Source organism: Mustela putorius, unplaced genomic scaffold, assembly GCF_011764305.1.
Source record: "Mustela putorius furo isolate JIRA1106 unplaced genomic scaffold, ASM1176430v1.1 tig00000785_pilon_pilon_pilon, whole genome shotgun sequence".
Taxonomy (NCBI): domain Eukaryota; kingdom Metazoa; phylum Chordata; class Mammalia; order Carnivora; family Mustelidae; genus Mustela; species Mustela putorius.
This window is the reverse complement of record NW_025421480.1, coordinates 11,610,722-11,628,033: the sequence shown is the minus strand read 5'-3', so window position 1 is coordinate 11,628,033 and position 17,312 is coordinate 11,610,722. Positions and strand designations below refer to the sequence as shown.

General features: G+C 39.6%; 2 protein-coding genes and 1 long non-coding RNA gene across 15 annotated transcripts in view; 1 reads left to right on the top strand and 2 right to left on the bottom strand.

Moving 5' to 3' along the window:
- RPS6KC1 (ribosomal protein S6 kinase C1) overlaps window positions 1-14,220 on the bottom strand; it is a 173,514-nt gene extending 159,294 nt beyond the window's left edge. For 9 of the 11 annotated variants that reach the window (XR_006608017.1, XR_006608018.1, XR_006608016.1 and 6 more), the window contains exons 1-2: window positions 13,938-14,220; window positions 838-873 (exon numbers count right to left, since the gene is read on the bottom strand). Coding sequence is in view for 6 of the 11 variants with exons in the window: in XM_013049201.2 (XP_012904655.1) it covers window positions 838-873; window positions 13,938-14,042 (141 nt within the window). In the remaining 5 variants the exon portion in view is untranslated. Of the gene's footprint in view, window positions 1-837; window positions 874-13,937 lie in introns of those variants that run through there. The other 2 variants (XM_045084721.1, XM_045084722.1) reach the window with 2 other exon arrangements.
- Window positions 14,221-14,237: 17 nt separating this feature from the next.
- The window catches only part of ANGEL2 (angel homolog 2), a 34,271-nt gene continuing 31,196 nt past the window's right edge, over window positions 14,238-17,312 (top strand). For 2 of the 3 annotated variants that reach the window (XM_045084724.1, XM_013049207.2), the window contains exon 1: window positions 14,238-14,418. Coding sequence is in view for 1 of the 3 variants with exons in the window: in XM_013049210.2 (XP_012904664.1) it covers window positions 14,385-14,418 (34 nt within the window). In the remaining 2 variants the exon portion in view is untranslated. The remainder of the gene's footprint in view (window positions 14,419-17,312) is intronic. The other variant, XM_013049210.2, reaches the window with a different exon arrangement.
- On the bottom strand, window positions 15,685-17,305 carry LOC123393261. Its single transcript, XR_006608019.1, has 3 exons — window positions 17,256-17,305; window positions 16,265-16,340; window positions 15,685-16,160 (listed from the first exon to the last, which is right to left on the bottom strand). It is a non-coding gene; the product is annotated as an uncharacterized LOC123393261 (long non-coding RNA).

Genomic DNA, 17,312 nt, shown 5'->3' with positions numbered 1-17,312 from the left:
GGTTTGTTAAGTAAGGAGTAGTGGGGCTTGTTAGAAAATATATACTCCATCTAAAGACATTAAAATTCAAATGGGGCAAAAAACTGTTGCAGAATTAAGAATGCCAATTTATAATGTCTTTTTTAAACACTTTAGTAAGAAAAAAAAAATCCCCAACATAGGTCCTTCTAACACAGTGTAAATGAACAGGGACCAAAATGAAAGTAAATCAAAAAATGTTAAAACAAGCAAGCTATCGCTGTAGCTATCGTTACTGGATAAGGAATCCTAAAGGTATATAACAAACACGAAGTAATTACAAATAAAGAATTCCATAGTTTTAAGCAAAAGCACACAAGCTGGTATAATTTTAGAGAGACAGAGTTGTAGCAAAACAACTACAAATTTTAAAAAGAAACACTATAACCAATATCTATACCCAAAGCAGTTTTCCAAGGTGTCAACATGTCAACTCAATAAAAGTGAAGGTATACAGGGCCCCATAATTTATTATGCTCTTTCCTTTTTATTAAAGTTACCATGATTTTGAAATAGATAAGAGCTCTTAATACTAAAATCCTACGAATGTTAGTTATCAGAAACACTATCATGTTACTAAATAGCACTTTAATTCCTTAAATCCTTCCTTGTATAACTTAACACCTATTAAGCTTAACCCGTACTTAATAGATCTGAAAAGGCAACTTCAGCTGCTGTTTCGTGAGCTAAAGATAATCTCTAGGCAAACACATAAATATGAAGACAGACATACCAACAATTCTGTTTCCTCAACAAAGCATTTAATTAAATTTTTGTCAAATATATAAAATAAAATGTTCATATGTATAAGTGTGTTACCTCCTGGACATCTTCTGGATTTCTTCGTGACACAACCTAAAACAAAACATACATAGAAATATCTCATCATTACCAAAATTTAAAATTCCGTATTTGTATAATTAATTTCAACAGTATCTGACTGAGAAATGAATTTGTTTAAAGGAAAATAAATACTGTATTATATCACTTACAAAGAGTTCAGCTATATAATAACTTCACCAACTGAAACACATGCTAAAAAATTTAAGGAAAAGGCAGCTAAAAAAAAAGAGCCCACACACTAAAGTTCATGCATTACATTCCTAAGAGAACACCCTGGCTTCCCTCTTACCTGACACAGTTCTAACAAGCTTGTCTACCCCCTTCCCAGGCTACATATAAGGTAGAAGAAAAAAAGCAGCTATACCCGAAGTATGCAAGGGATGATTCCATATTATTTCTTACAACTGTACATAAATCTACAATTCGCTCAATAAAAATTCCAATTTTATAAAAAGCAGCCACAATGCTCAGACACACCAACAACCAACCGAGCCACCCAGACGCCCCAGAAATAACCGATTTGATTATGATTTGTCATTTACAGGCTCAATGGCTCACGGAGTTCTGTGTGCCTGCCGCTGCTACAATGGTGAGTAGGACAAAGCCCTGCAATCGCATCTTCACGGACCTCACAGTCTAGTGATATGTGTAAGGGGGTAGCGGTTGAGGTGAGGAGGAAATGCAAAGTGGAGGAGGAGGGCTGTATTTCCCAAACTTATTTTAGTATCTCCGAGAACACCGATGTGCTAAGTAATGCGTCAGGAAGCACTTCGTACTAGACCTTTCCCTGACACTGGATGCTCATTGTCCAGACCACACTGTCATCCCAGAACCCATCAAGAAAGGGGCGCCCAGGGCACCTGGGTGGCTCAGTTGGTTGAGGACTGCCTTCAGCTCAGGTCATGATCCCGGAGTCCCAGGATCGAGTCCTGCATCGGGATCCCAGCTCCGTGGGGAGTCTGCTTCTCCCACTGACCTTCTCCCCTCTCACGCTCTCTCACTATCTCTCTTTCAAATAAATAAATAAAATCTGCTTTTTATAAAAAAAAAAAAGAGAGAGAGAGAGAGAGAGGTGCCTGGGTGGCTCAGTTGTTAAGCGGCTGCCTTCGGCCCAGGTCCTGATCCCAGGGTCCTAAGACTGAACCCCGCATCGGGATCCCTGCCCTGTGGGAAGCCTGCTTCTCCCTCGCCCACTTCTCTGCTTGTGTTCCCTCTTTCGTTGTGTCCCTCTCTGTCAAATAAATAAATAAAATCTTGGAAAAAAAAAAAAAAACCAGCTGAGTGATTCAAGACTTTTAATGTTTTCATGATAATAAATTATTCACAGAAAATACAGAAAACCAAAATTTAAGTATTCTTAAACTACCCAAGCAAAGGTCTTTAAGTTTCCAGGAACTTCTCTTCACCCTCAAATACTTCTCATGTAAAGAAAAAGAGGATGTTACTCAGGTGGAGTTCAGAAAATTAAATCAAAGCCTACTTGCCAAGTATTAACTATCCCTTTCCCCAAGAGCATAAGCAAATCTTAGTGAAAACCATGCCTGGAAAGTATAAGACTACACTTTCCTGACTTCCTTTTTCCTCCTTGGTTCTTTTGCTTCTCTTCTGCAGGTTCCTCCTCCTCCTTCTATCCCCCAACAATCTGTGAGCATTCCAAGAATCAGTCCTAGACTCTGTTTCTTAGTCTCCTTTTCAGGATTAAGAAAGAAAGTCTGTACTGGTGCTAATACTGTTCAAGGTACTGTGCTAGGCATGGAAAAGAAAAAAAGCCTGACTTTGTACATTTATACTTACAAAGCATTTTATTAATGATTCTATTTTATCCCCTCAACAACCTATGAGCTAGGCAGGAGTGGTTATTTTAAGTCTCCCTTTTACCAATGAGGAAACAAGAGCCAGAGATTTGCATAAGGTCACATGACTCTTCCCCTTCAGATTTGTAATTAGAACTTGGATTTCTTTTTCTTTTTTTTTTAAGATTTTTATTTATTTATTTGACAGAGAGAGATCACAAGTAGGCAGAGAGGCAGGCAGAGAGAAAAGGGGAAGGAGGCTCCCCGCTGTGCAGAGCCCGATGTGGGGCTCGATCCCAGGACCCCGAGTTCATGACCTGAGCCGAAGGCAGAGCGTTTAACCCACTGAGCCCCCCCAGGAACCCCTAGAACTTGGATTTCTGACTCCTGGCCCAGTGCTCTTTCCAATATACTGTACTGTATCCCTCAAATTATCTGTAATATTTTCAGAAATAATTAAGTTTACTTACTTGCACAAACCCTGCCACCCTCAGGTTTTATTTATTCTTTGACTTACTCGTTCAAGAAATAAGTGTGCCTACTCCAATTCTAGATACTGAACTGTAACAGAGAATACACTGGATCGGATTTCTACATTACTATATTATAAAAATATCATCACCTGGCAAATACATTAGCAAGTTCAATCACTTAGCACCCCTCTATAAGAGATTCAGTATTCCCAATTATATAATCTTATTTAAATAGTTAAGAATGTGTCCCCTGAGATGGAAATCAAAAACAAAAGGTGAGTTAGGATAACACACATTGAGCCCAAATGTCCTACTCCTTCTAACTATATAATTCTCTTCAGCAGGAATATAAATTGGTGAAAAATAAGAATATCAATCAGAAATCTGAAGAAAGAATAGGATCATAATGAAAATGAACAAATTGAGCCCTCAGACCCAGATTTTGATAACTCATAAAGCTTTATTAGCAATTATTTCAACAAGTAACATCAACTCTAAAAAAAAAAAAAAACTAAATTCCTCTGATATAGGTTGCTAGCTAGCATTTAGTAACATTTTTTCGAGGTGAATTTCAGTATTTTGTCATAAAATTCATCCAATAAATGCCAGAAAATGGGACTTAAAGCAATGCTTTCTTTTGTTTAAATTTCATAAATTTCCTCTTATAAGCATTACCTATCACTTATACATGTATCGTACAGCCTCTTGGTATAAAGAATTGTATCACCAGGTCATCTTCAAAATTATTACCTAAAGCAGTGCTTCACAAACCATGCAGTACGGAATATCAATATTCTTTAAAATCAGTGCTCTCAAAGGAAGGGCTTAATGATCAATTCAGCAGAGATTTTTTTAGAGCAGAATTTCTCAAAATCTTTAATACATTATCACGCATAGCGTATCTTCAAAAGGAAAATATGTAATATCTATCCAGTCAATTTTTTATTTTTATCACATGTTATCTACTATTACTTTATTTATCTAGTGCAACACCCACTAAATTTGGAATACAGCTGGGTAATGCTGCTGCAATGTTTATAGTCCATCTGCCCCTGTTAATGCCAATAGCAAATTATGAATTTACTTAAAACAAATAAGGGCTTACAGTGAAGGTCACTATCTCTTACTGTGCAAAGAAATTATGTCCTCTACTTCATTTAATCACCACAACAATCCTGCCTGGTAGGATGAGATAAACAAGCCCAAGAGCATATAGTCACATACTAATAGTACTCGTATCATTCAGTTACAGGTGAGACTAGATCTCAGAAGAACTCCATGATTTAAAACAAATTACTCCCGAGCACCTCAATGGCTCAGTTGGTTAAGCGACTGCCTTCGGCTGGGGTCATGATCCTGGAGTGCCAGGATCGAGCCCTGCATCTGGCTCCCAGCTCCATGGGGAGTCTGCTTCTCCCTCTGACATTTTCCTCTCTCTCTCTCTCTCTCTCAAATAAATAAATAAAATCTTTAAAAAAAAAAAAAAAACAAAATACCACTTCCAGGACACAACTAAATCAGCCCTTCTAAAGATTAAAATTCCAAGTATGCAAGTAATATTCCTGTTGCCTGTTAGGTAAACCCATTTTGTCCTTTACAGAGAAATTTAAATTGACCAAAAATAGCAGCTGAAGAAGTGCTTTGGCAGAAGAGAAGAAGCTAAGAAGAAAGAGGTCTGATTACAGGCTCTGGTACTAGCCATGAACTGCTTTTTGCCAGTTCAGTAATAAACCAAAGAGAAAGCAACCTTAAAATGAGTCCTCTTTCCGATCTTTAAAACAAAGACCTGAAGGCGACACCTGGATGGCTCAGTCAGTTAAGTGTCTGCCTTTAGCCCAGGTCCGGATCCCAGGGTCCTGGGACAGAGTCTCGCATCAGGCTCCTTGCTCAGCAGAGATCTGCTTCTCCCTCACCCTGTAGCTCTCCCGGCTTATGCTTGCTTTCTCTCCCTCTCTGGAAAATAAATAAATAAAATCTTAAAAAAAAAAAAAAAAAAGACCTGAAGTTAGGGCTTGGACTAGCTCAGGCCCATAATAATCAACAGATCAGGGACACCTGGGTGGCTTAGTAGGATAGACCTCTGCCTTCGGCTCAGGTCATGATCTTAGGGTTCTGGGATAGAGCCCTGTATTGGGCTCTCTGCACAGCGGGGAGCCAGCTTCCCCCACTCTCTCTCTGCCTGCCTCTCTGCCTACTTGTGATCTCTGTCGAATAAATAAATAAAAATCTTTAAAAAAAATAATAATGATAATCAACAGATCCTAACAGTCATTAGGTCCTGTAGATCATTTTCAGTTTTATCTTAGTATTACCAACTTTCCTTAAAAATCAAGTCTAAGGGGCGCCTGGGTGGCTCTGTGGGTTAAAGCCTCTGCCTTCGGCTCAGGTCATGATCCCAGCGTCCTGGGATTGAGCACCCCGTCAGGCTCTCTGCTTGGCCGGGAGCCTGCTTCCCTTCCTCTCTCTCTGCCTGTCTCTCTGCCTACTTGTGATCTCTGTCTGACAAACAAATAAATAAAATTTTAAAATAAAATCAAGTCTAAAATACTCATTTATCTAATTACCATCATAATTATGATTTGAGGGACGCCTGGGTGGCTCAGTTGGTTAAGCAGCTGCCTTCCGCTCAGGTGATGATCCCAGCGTCCTGGGATCGAGTCCCACATCGGGCTCCTTGCTCCGCAGGGAGCCTGCTTCTCCCTCTGAGTCTGCCTGCCACTCTGTCTGCCTGTGCTCTCTCTCTCTCTCTCTCTCTCTCTCTGACAAATAAATAAATAAAATCTTTAAAAAAAAATAATAATTATGATTTGAAATCACCCTCTTAACTCAGATTCACACAAAACAACTGTCTTCTTCAGAAGATTGAAAGATAACTCCTGGAAAACAGAACTACAAAAATCAATCAAATCTATTATATCGCTTACAAAAAAGGATCACAAAATTAGTACCTTTAGAATCAAGTACAAATTAGTTAAATATAAATTTTAAGTAGCTACTTTTATGAACAATTTATTACAGTCAAATCTTCTGATGGCTAGTCAGCTACCAGTCTGATAATAGAGCCAAGAGGATAAAGGGTTTACAAAAGTAACATTTTTTAAAACTAAGTGTCAAGATACAAATAACCAAACATGAAAAAAAGAGGGGAGGGGGAACATGCCCTCTCTTCATCTCTCAAAGATACAACTCCCCAAATATGGGATGGGAGTAAATGGATATACAAAAATGTAGGGCTATGGGGAGCCTGGGTGTCTCAGTGGGTTAAAGCCTCTGCCTTCAGCTCAAGTCATGCTCTCAGGGTCCTGGGATTGAGCCCACATCGGGCTCTCTGCTCAGCAGGAAGCCTGCTTCCTCCTCTCTATCTGCATGCTTGTGACCTGTCTGCCAAATAAAAAAATAAAATCTTAAAAAAAAAAAAAAAAGGAAAAAAAGAACAGCTATACTACAGTGAACATTTCCCATTGTGGTGATGCACACAATTGAGATGGTGCACACAGTTCTGATTTTCACACATTTGACTTTCATAAAATCTATACTTTCATACAAACATATTTACACCTTTAAACTGCATTTCATGCAAACACACACGCACGACACATGCACACACATACACACACACACCCTCTGACAAGAATAATAGGAACCTCAAAGTGCCCAGTTCCCGTAGGCAAGTGTCCTCCTAGCAAACCCAACCTCCCTCCTACCCCATCACCTGCATCTCAGTTCCTCTCCCTCTTTTCCCTGCAGAGCTGCAGGTGTCACTGGTTGGCAAGAATATTTGGGTTGGTTAATTACCCGCCAGCCAGGTAGTCTGGACCCAAGAGACAGCACCTGCACACACCATAATTAGATATTTTACAACACTGTTTAGCTCTCTGGAATGAAAGAATTTCCACAGAAGACAGATATATCAATGGGAAAATTTTTGACATTCTACTCTCTAACAAGTTTTTATAAAAGTAGTATGTTGAAAGGAATGATTGCTTTCTACATCATTAAAATCCCAAAATCTAAAGAGAGAATAAAGAAACTATAACAGCAAGCTACCTTTGGATATTCAGTAAATGTTAAGTTGTACTTCTCTCTTCAAATTTACCAACTGTAATGGCACTACTCTAAAGTAAACTGTTTTCCAATCTAATTTCAAGGAAAATCAAAATCATTACTGTTAAAAGTTTGCAGTTTAACACAAAATCGTACTATCTGAACATTTAAGTTGTCAACACACAAAATGAAAACAGAATTGGCTTACATTTTTTAAAACCTGCTTCCTAGGAGCACCTGGGTGGCTCATTCGATTAAGCATCCAAATCTTTGATTTCAGCTCTGGTCATGTCTTCAGGATAATGACATGGAGCCCCACCTAGGGCTCCACTCTCTGTGCAGAGTCCGCTTGAGATTCTCTTTCTCCCTCGCCTGCCACCCCTACCCCTGTTCACATAAATAAATAAATAAATACGATCTTTAAAAAAAAAAAAAAAGCCTACTTACTAACATTTTTCGCATACAGCAGGATCCCTGCTGAGCAGAGAGCCCGATGTGGGGGCTTGATCCCAGGATCCTATCTGATCATGACCCAAGCCGAAGGCAGAGGTTTTAACCCACTGAGCCACCCAGGCGCCCCGTGAATATCATACTTAAAAGAAAAAGACTGAATGCTTTCCTCCTAAGAACAGAACAAGGCAAAGATGTTCACTTTCACCACTCTTGTTCAAGACAGTGTGGTATGAAACAAAACACAGAATCCAGAAACAGATCCACACACATACTACTGATTGATTTTTTAGAGAGATGCAAAAACAATTAAATAAAAAAAGGGCTAGCCTCTTAAATAAAGTGTTTTGTTGCAATCAAACATCCATATGCATGTTCTACCTAAACCTCACACCTTATACAAAAATAAACTCAAAATGGATCACAGAGCTAAATGTTATATGCAAAACACTAAAGCTTCTCAAATGAAACACTGGGGGGAAATTCTGTGACCTGGGGTTAGTAAAGAATTTTTAGATATAACACTAAAAGCACACTTCATATAAGAAAAAAGAGACTTCACCAAAATTGAAACCTTTTGCTTTGTGAAAGGCAGTTAAAATAATGAAAAGATATGCTATACACTAGGAGAAAACAGATACAATGACATATCTGACCAAAAAACTTACATCCAGAACAAATATAAAATCCCAAAATTCAACAGAAAACAATCCAATAAAAAATGGGAAAAGACGATCTCAAAAGGTTAAACACTAGATGATTCTATTCATACAACATTCTCAGAAAGACAGAAGTAGAGTGGTAGAGAGCGGATCAGTGGTCATCAAGGGGCTAAGTGGTGGGGAAGAGAGTGTGTAAAGGAACAGCATGAGGGAGTGTTTGGGGATGATGGAATTGTTTCCTGATGATGGTGGTGGTAGATATTTGAGTCTACTGTGTAAAAATCCACAGGTACATATAACAAGTTACATATTGATTTTAAAAGGAACACTTAAAAAGAAAATGTTGCCTCTTTCCAGCCTTCTCTCAAATCCCTGCTATCCTCCAGCTCTGTGCTAGGCACCATGAATACAAAGTTAAAAAGGCAGTCTGCCCTCAAAGAAGGAAGCAAACAAGTACATTAAGATAAAGGCTTTAAAAGATGAATATATAATATACATGGAGTTCCACACCTAAGAAAGGCTTCCTGGGAAACACAGGGCAGGAGCTGACACTTCAGATGAGTATTGATAACAACACAGAGACTAGTATTCCAGGGACGCCTGGGTGGCTCAGTTGGTTAAGCATCTCCCTTCAGCTCAGGTCATGATCCCAGGGCTCTGGGATCAAGTCCTGCATCAGGCTCCCTGTTCAACAGGAAGTCTGCTTCTCTCTCTCCCTCTGCCATTCCCCTTGCTTGTGGTCACTCTCTCTCTCTCAAATAAGTGAATGAAAATGTTTTATTAAAAAAAGTGGACTTAAGTATTCTCACAGCTTGAAAAAACACCCAAATTGCTTTACGTATGCACAAGACTTGCACACTGAAAATTAGAAAACACTGCTTAAAGAGCTAAAAAATGGAAGACCCATGTTCATGGATCAGAAGATTCAAAATTGCTAAATATCAATGTTGCTAAGACATCTTCTTCTGTAGAAGCTGATCTGTATTTGCAACACAATGCCAATCAAAATATTGGTAGGCACGTCCTCAGAATTTGTCAAACTGATTCTAAACTTTATACAAAACGCAAACAATCTAGAACAGTCAAACAATTTGGAGAAAGAGAACCTAATTTCCAGATGTTAGTATAAAGCTACAGTAAATAAGGTTGTGTGTCATCAAGAAAAATGAAAGCAAATGTCTATACAAAGACTTCTATACAAATGTTCATGATAGGGCTCCTGGGTGGCTCAGTGGGTTAAGCCGCTGCCTTCGGCTCAGGTCATGATCTCAGGGTCCTGGGATCGAGTCCCACATTGGGCTCTCTGCTCAGCAGGGAGCCTGCTTCCTTCTCTCACTCTCTATCTGCCTGCCTCTCTGCCTACTTGTGATCTCTGTCTGTCAAATAAATAAAATCTTTGGAAAAAAAAAAAAAACAAATGTTCATGATAACTGTATTCATAAGAGCCAAAATCAGAAAAAATCCAAATGCTCATCAACAGAATGGATTAACTGTAGTATAACCATACAATGAAATACTGGTCAACAATAAAAGAGAATAAAAGCACACAACAACACAGAAGAATCTCAAGTAATCATGCTGAGTTAAGAAGCCAGACCAAAAAAACCAAAATGCATACTGTATGATTCCTTTTATATCAAATTCTAGAAAATACAACCTAATCTATAGTGACAGAAAACTGATCAGTGGTTGCCTAGAGATAGAGTAGGGAGAGGGAACTGAATGCAAAGGAGCATAAGGGAACTTCGGCAGTGAGGACGACTATGGCAGTGGTTACACAACTATACACATTTGACACAACTCATCAAAATGCTCACTTAAAATTGACGAGCTTAGCTGTACATAAACTATGCCTCAATATAAACAAAATGTAGTCATAAGGCAACACTGCCATTTAAAAATTAATGCGTATCTTTTGCTTTCCAAATTCATGGAAAGAATACAGGCCAAGAATTACCATTCACTTAATGCGGTTGAGAAATATGTATTACAGGAAGAGTTTTGTAAATCTAGCATGATGAAACAACCAGAAACATCACTAATGGCTCTTTAAATCTGTGTCGTCTTTAAAGAATCAAAGGAAATCTATAAAAGAATTTTCTAATTCTTAACAGAAATACTTACTCCAGATAAAAAAAATTCAGAAACAACACAGAATTAACTAAGAAATCTGTTAGCAAGCCTGAAACCAGCCATAAGGTAATTCAATCCTGCTAGGTTCCAGAGAAATGCAAAGGTTTTAAAAGATGAGGGCTCTTATGCTACCTAAAATTTAACAGTGGTATTTCCCATGATTCTACTTCTACTTCTGCATAAAGAATGCTGTAAGGTCCAAGAATATAGGGACTATTCCTTATGACTAGAAGTAATCACCAGTAAGAAACATTAAGAAGACATCCCTAATCTTTACCTCATGAAGTTCTCTCAAGGGAGCACTACTTACTTGGTTAATTCTCCTGAGGAAAGATGTTTTTCTCCTTAAGTTTCAAAAAATAATAAATATTTCACTTGTTTTATAATGTCAATTATAGTTATTTTTTAATAGTGTATCTCCATGTGGACCCTCATCCTTAAAATTGAAAAAACAAACTCTGTAACAAAAACAAAAAAATGAGGAAGCAGCCATTTACAAGGAGAAAAAAGACAACGTAAGCAATTTCCCAGTTCAAATAACCAGAGCAGTATGTAGCATGCATATTTTACAGATCTGGTTACTTCTAAGGCAACATGCTACTTCATATTCTAATTTACATGGTCATAACTGTTGTCATAAAAATTAGTTCAAGCTTAAGATCCCAGGGTCCTGGGATCCAGCCCCGCATCAGGCTCTCTGCTTAGAAGGGAGCCTGCTTCCCCGTCTCTCTCTGCCTGCCTCTCTGCCTACTTGTGATCTCTGTCTGTCAAATAAAAGATAAAAAATAATAATAAAATAAAATAAAAATCATACTCAGTGTTTCCTATTCAATCAAGATCCACACACATGGGGACGCCTGGGTGGCTCAGTTGGTTAAGCAGCTGCCTTCGGCTCAGGTCATGATCCCAGCGTCCTGGGATCGAGTCCCACATCGGGCTCCTTGCTCAGCAGGGAGCCTGCTTCTCCCTCTGCCTCTGCCTGCCATTCTGTCTGCCTGTGCTCACTCTCTCCCCCTCTCTCTCTCTGATAAATAAATTTAAAAAAAAAATTAAAAAAAAAAAAAAAAGATTCTCTCCTGCTCCCTCTGCCCCTCCCCACTGCTTGTGCTCTCTAAATAAATAAAGTATTAAAAATTAAAAAAAAAAAAATCCACACACATGCACACCTTCAGGCCTTTATGGGCTCTATTCTTCCCATTCACCCTTCTACCTATGATGCCCTTTTCATCCCACTTGTCTGGCTTGGCCATCTATTCCCTGATCCCATGAGCCAGAGCTATCTCTAGTTCTTCTGAAATCCCATAGCTCTTTTCTGTAGTCTCTCACAACATTTAACATTTTCCATCTTGTATCTCGCTTTTTTTTTTTAAGATTTTATTTATTTATTTGAGAGAGAGACAGAGAGCATAAGAGGGGAGGTCAGAGGGAGAAGCAGTCTCTCCGTGGAGCCGGGAGCCCAATGGGGGATTCAATCTCCTGACTCCAGGATCATGACCTGATTCGAAGGCAATCGCCTAACCAACTGAGCCACCCAGGCATTCCTTGTACACTTCTTTAAGCCCAGTTAACTCTCTTCTACTGTGAACATCCTTGAATGAAAGGTACATGCTTTCTTCAGCCTTGTATTCCTCATAGTACTTAGTGCCTAGAACTAAACATTTATTGGGAGTGCTGCCTAGAGTGGGGAGGAAAACATTCAACAATATTTTTTTCAACGCTGTGCACCATACATTGCCATAGGTGATACAAAAGGAAATAAATACCAGTGATAGAGACCTACTATAAATCTACTAAGAGACAAAGACATGTAAACAGATTAATACAGTATAACTGTGGTGTTATCATAAGGAATAAATACGGTGCTGTGAAGGGAACACTATATATGTTGAAAACTGTTCTAATTCCATAAAGAATGTAGGAAACTGAGTCTAGATTTTGAAGGGCCCAATAAGTAGAAAGGCTTCAAGAGTGGTATAATAAGGGTGCCTTAATTTTCATCTGAAAAATTTTCTTAATCTGAAACTAACATGCCCACCTATGTAATAACCTTATTTGCATAGCAGTAATAAATTTCACTCAATTCTCAGTACAACCCTCTGAGAGAACCAGGCTTGGTCTTATCTTTAAATAAATTTGCTCCTCCCACCTTCTCACATTTGTCTGAACTGTAGGCCATTTCCATAAACCAGGTACCACCTTCATGCCCCAAACTCTGTTTATCTAACTTTTAAGGTTCTTCTCAAATCCTGCTTCCTGAGCTCTCCAGCACACAGGAATACACCATCCTCCAAATGCACGTTGCACTATTACTACTATAATGTATCTCTTTTTTAACAATTAATGACAATGATAAAGTTAATTCTTAACTTTTTATATAACTTGGAGTTACGTAGTACTGGTCTCAAATCCCACATGTGCACCTGCCTTTTGATGTAAAGTTGGTCAAGTTATGAAACTTCCTTGAACGTCAGTTTCTTCATCATTAAAACTGGGATTCTGGGGGCGCCTGGGTGGCTCAGTGGGTTAATCCTCTACCTTCAGCTCAGGTCATGATCTCAGGGTCCTGGGATTGAGCCCTGCATGGGGCTCTCTGCTCAGCAGGGAGCCTGCTTCCACCCCCCACCCCACCCCCGCCTGCCTTTCTGCCTGCTTGTGATCTCTACCAAATAAATAAGTAAAAATCTTAAAATAAATAAATAAAATAAAAGTAGGATTCCATTGGATAATATGTACAACATGCCTAATATACACACATACTCATATATACATACATACGTTACAAACATTCAGACTTATTTTTGTTATTCTTTTCCAAGAAGGGAGATGCAAATTCTCTTTAAAACTCAAGGCAAAAACAATAAAACATGAACAAAGTGGGTACTAAAAATTGGTTAGTTGATGTAAAGGAGCCTCACACCTTTTAAAGAGGCCCTCAAACAACTCACACAATACACTCCCAGTAGAATTTCTCCTATGTCTCTTACCACTGCCAATCATGAAAATCTCGGCCAAAAAGAAACAGCCAGACACAGAGGGCCAGGCTGGTGACCCTAACAGTGACATCCTTCTCAAGAGTCTGTCTGCCTCACTGCAAATCTGACACTGTATGAAAGGTCAAAGGAAGAAATATTTTTTATTAGATAAATCAAATAATACATAAATTAGTTTTCCAATCTACACTATCCCGGGGAAGCAAGCAAAACCACTTCTGCTGATTTCAGCCTCAGAAAGAAAGTACTATTGGGCTAGTGTCTGAGTCATCCATTAAAACCATCAACGCCTGCCCCACCCTGGAAAGAAGGCACTACGCAACCTTCTATAGCAGAGTCTGGAGCATCCAATACTCAGTCCCTACGCCAGCCTTCCAGAAGTCCCCACCGCCGACGCAAGTCCAGGCACTGGGCGCACCCAGTCCCACCCCAGGCTCTGACCCGGGGTCAGGTACCCCCAAACCAGGGTCCATACTCTAGTCCCTCATGCCCCAACTCAGGGTTCTACGCCCGTCCGACACTGGCACTCACCCGGGCGGTGACCTTATACACCGTGTAGCCCCTTGGATGTCGCTGAGGCTCGGTGACAGTGTAGAAACGGGCCAGGTCGGCACCTCGCTCCCGGGGAGAGGTCATCCTCCCGCCGCCTCTGCCGCCGCCGCTGGCCGGGGACCATCAGGGCAACCCGGCGCCGCCGCGGTCCGGGCTCCCCAAACAGCGGCGAAGCGGAGAGGGGGCGGTGGCTCCACGGCGGCCGGTCGCTGCGCGGCTCTGCTTCCGGTTCGGCAGAGAAGCTTCCGGGTCAGGCCGCTTCCGGCGTCCTGGGGGAGGGAAGACTCCACGCTAAAAGCTGACCCCCGAGCCCGGCTTGCGCCTGGCAAGGAGACAAGGATCAAGTGGTCGCACCGCCGCTGTCGTCACTGCGGAAGCTGAGACTTCTCCGCTTAGTCTCTGTGCGTTAGCTCCGACACCTTCTAGATGTTAAGAGCGCTGTTAGAGCCAGGACACACAGGTGAGACCTTGGCGCTCCGCACCCTCGCCCAGCCCTGCCCCTCCCGTGTACAAACTTGGATGGAGCCCTACAGGGATGGAGGGAGAGCCCAGCCGAGCATCTTCTTTCCTTCTTCGCTCACTGCCTATCATTTTAAATACCCACAGCACCATCTGAACTGCGACAGACATAACTTCCTTCTTTCTAAAACAAATCCCGTCCACCTGCGCACTTGTCTTTCAACCTCCACAACAGCCCTCAACCCTGTATCAATCTTAAAATTCATCCCCTCGGATTCTAAAAACTGGAAATTGCGTCTACCTGGGGGAAAAAGAAAAATAAAAAAACACGATCTCTGAAAGCTACTATGAAGAGAGAGTTTCCCGTTCAGTTGGTTGCTATCCAGTGTTTGGCAATGCCTTTACCTTTCTTGATCAGGATTTTCTCATTCCTCTTAACATTCGTTCCAAGTCTTTGCTAATCTCCTCAGTTCTCAGTTCCTCTTAGTGTTTTTCCCGCCTTTCTTGGAGGAGAAGGAGGAAGGAGCCTTTAGTACAAACACTTTAATCTTACATTTCTATTCTGTTAAGAGATGTGGACATATCCCTTCCTCACTTTTTAAGACTAATCACTCTGCCTGTGTGCTGAAACCCATCCCCTTTTGCAGACCTAAAGGCATTGTTCCATGAGTGACATCTAAACTCTGCTTTCAGTACCTTTAATCTCTTCCTCACCACTGACTCCTTCTTCCCAACCTGCATATGCCTCAATCTATCGATCACTCATTTATTAAACCTGAATTCACATACTTTGTGCCAGACATTATGCTAATTAAGCACTGGAGTTACAGGGTCTCTGCTGTCAAGTCCTATCTAGTAGGAAAAAACAATAATTAAAACATACTGTTTTAAGTACCATGACAAATGAATTTATGGAGTGCTGTAGAATACATTATATTCAGAATGGAGGGTTTTCTCATAGAGGGGAAACTATGGTTGAATCTTGAAAGAGAAATAGGAATTACTAGGCTGAGATAAGAGTAAAGGACATCATCACATTTGCCTTTTTTCCTCCTCCTTTTTTTCTACCCCTCATTGTCAAGATTGTCTAAGTTGTTTTTAAAATAATCTGCCTCGGGGGCACTTGGGTGACTCATTGGGTTAAGCATTTAACCTCCGCTCAGGTCATGATCTCAGGGTTCTGGGATCAAGCCCTGCATCAGGTTCTGCACTCAGTGGGGAGTCTGCTTGTCCCTCTCCCTTTGCCCCATCCCCTGCTTATGCTCTCTCTTTCAAATAAATATATAAGAAATGTTTTTTAAAGATAAATAATTTGCATCAGTATTCACACATTTATACATTTTATGAAAATCACACATCCATTACCATACTAACTTCAATCTGCCTTCACTACTATACTCCTACTATGAAACTACTTTAAAAAAATTTCTAATGACCAATATTTTCAGAATTCAAACATTTCTGGCCATTTCCACCTTTTCAAAACTCTTTTATGTCCTTAATATATGAGTCAGCAATCTCCTTGCTTTTTCTTTTATGCTCTGAATCATTCACTCCTTTTTAGTCTCCTTTGCTGATTTCTCCTCCTTTTAGGAAGATTTAGTGTTCCTTCTGTTTGGGATTTTTGCCTTTGATCCGTTGCTCTTTATTCCCATTGACTTAGAAATCTATATCCATAGGCATATCTCTCTTCTAGGATTTGATGCATGTTACCTACATCTTTACCGGTATGTCCAGTTACCCCTGAAAACAGAACAGATTAAAATCCAAACTTTTAGTTTCCTCATAAGCCTCTTCCTATCACAATGACTGATTTTATTCTCCACTTAGTTACATTAGCGAAGTACCTGGGAATCATGCTTAGCAACTCTCTCTCCCACTTTTTCCGAATTTGTTTGATTCAGCAAATGCCACTGGTTAAAGCTAAAAGAATGGAACAAGATATCCCATGAACACTACTCATAAGACTTAACAAGATACAGCACCAAAAAAAGAGACAAAACTTAATAATAAAGATTTCAATTTATCAAGCAGGTATAACAATTTTAAATGTGCATGTGCCCAATAGCAACTTAATATAAAAAACAAAAACCATTGTTCTGTCTGTTCTACAGTAATTAATAAAACAAGTAGACAAATAAATTAGTAAGGATGTAGAAGACCTGAAAAGCTCTATCAACCAACTCCACCTGATTGATATTTATAGAACACCCCTCTCAATAGTGGCAGAACATATTTGTTTCAAGTGCACAAAAGACATTCACAAAATCAGAACATAACCTGGGCTATAAAATAAATGTTGCAAATTTTAAAGACCACTATAAATTATATGTGCTCTTTGGCCTCGGGAAATTAAATAAAAGTTAATGACAGAAATTACCTGTAAAATTGATGAATTCTTAGAAAGTAAATAACATAATCCTAAAAACCCAAGGGTTAAAACCCATGACAACAGACCTTTAAAAATATTTGGAATTGAATGAAAATTGGAATATAACATAACAGAAATTTGTGGGACACAGCTAAAAACAGTGCTTAGAGGTAAATTTATAGCTTTTAAAGGCCTGTAGTAGAAAAGAAGAAAGGTCATGAATCAATTATCTAAGCTTCCACCTTAAGAAATTTTTAAAAAGATGATTAATATAACCCCAAAAATAGCATAAGGAAGAAAAAAAATAGAAAAAAAGAACTGTAAAATAGAAAAGAGAAAAGCAATGGAGAACAATCAAAAAACCAAAATCTGATTCTTTAGAGGAAAAGTCTAGAAAATTTATAAACTTCTAGCCAAAGTGCTCAGGAAAAAAGAAAAATGGGTGTCTCAGTCGGTTAGGCATCTACCTTCAGCTTAGGTGATGATTCCCAGGGTTCTGGCATCTAGCCGCACATCAGACTCTC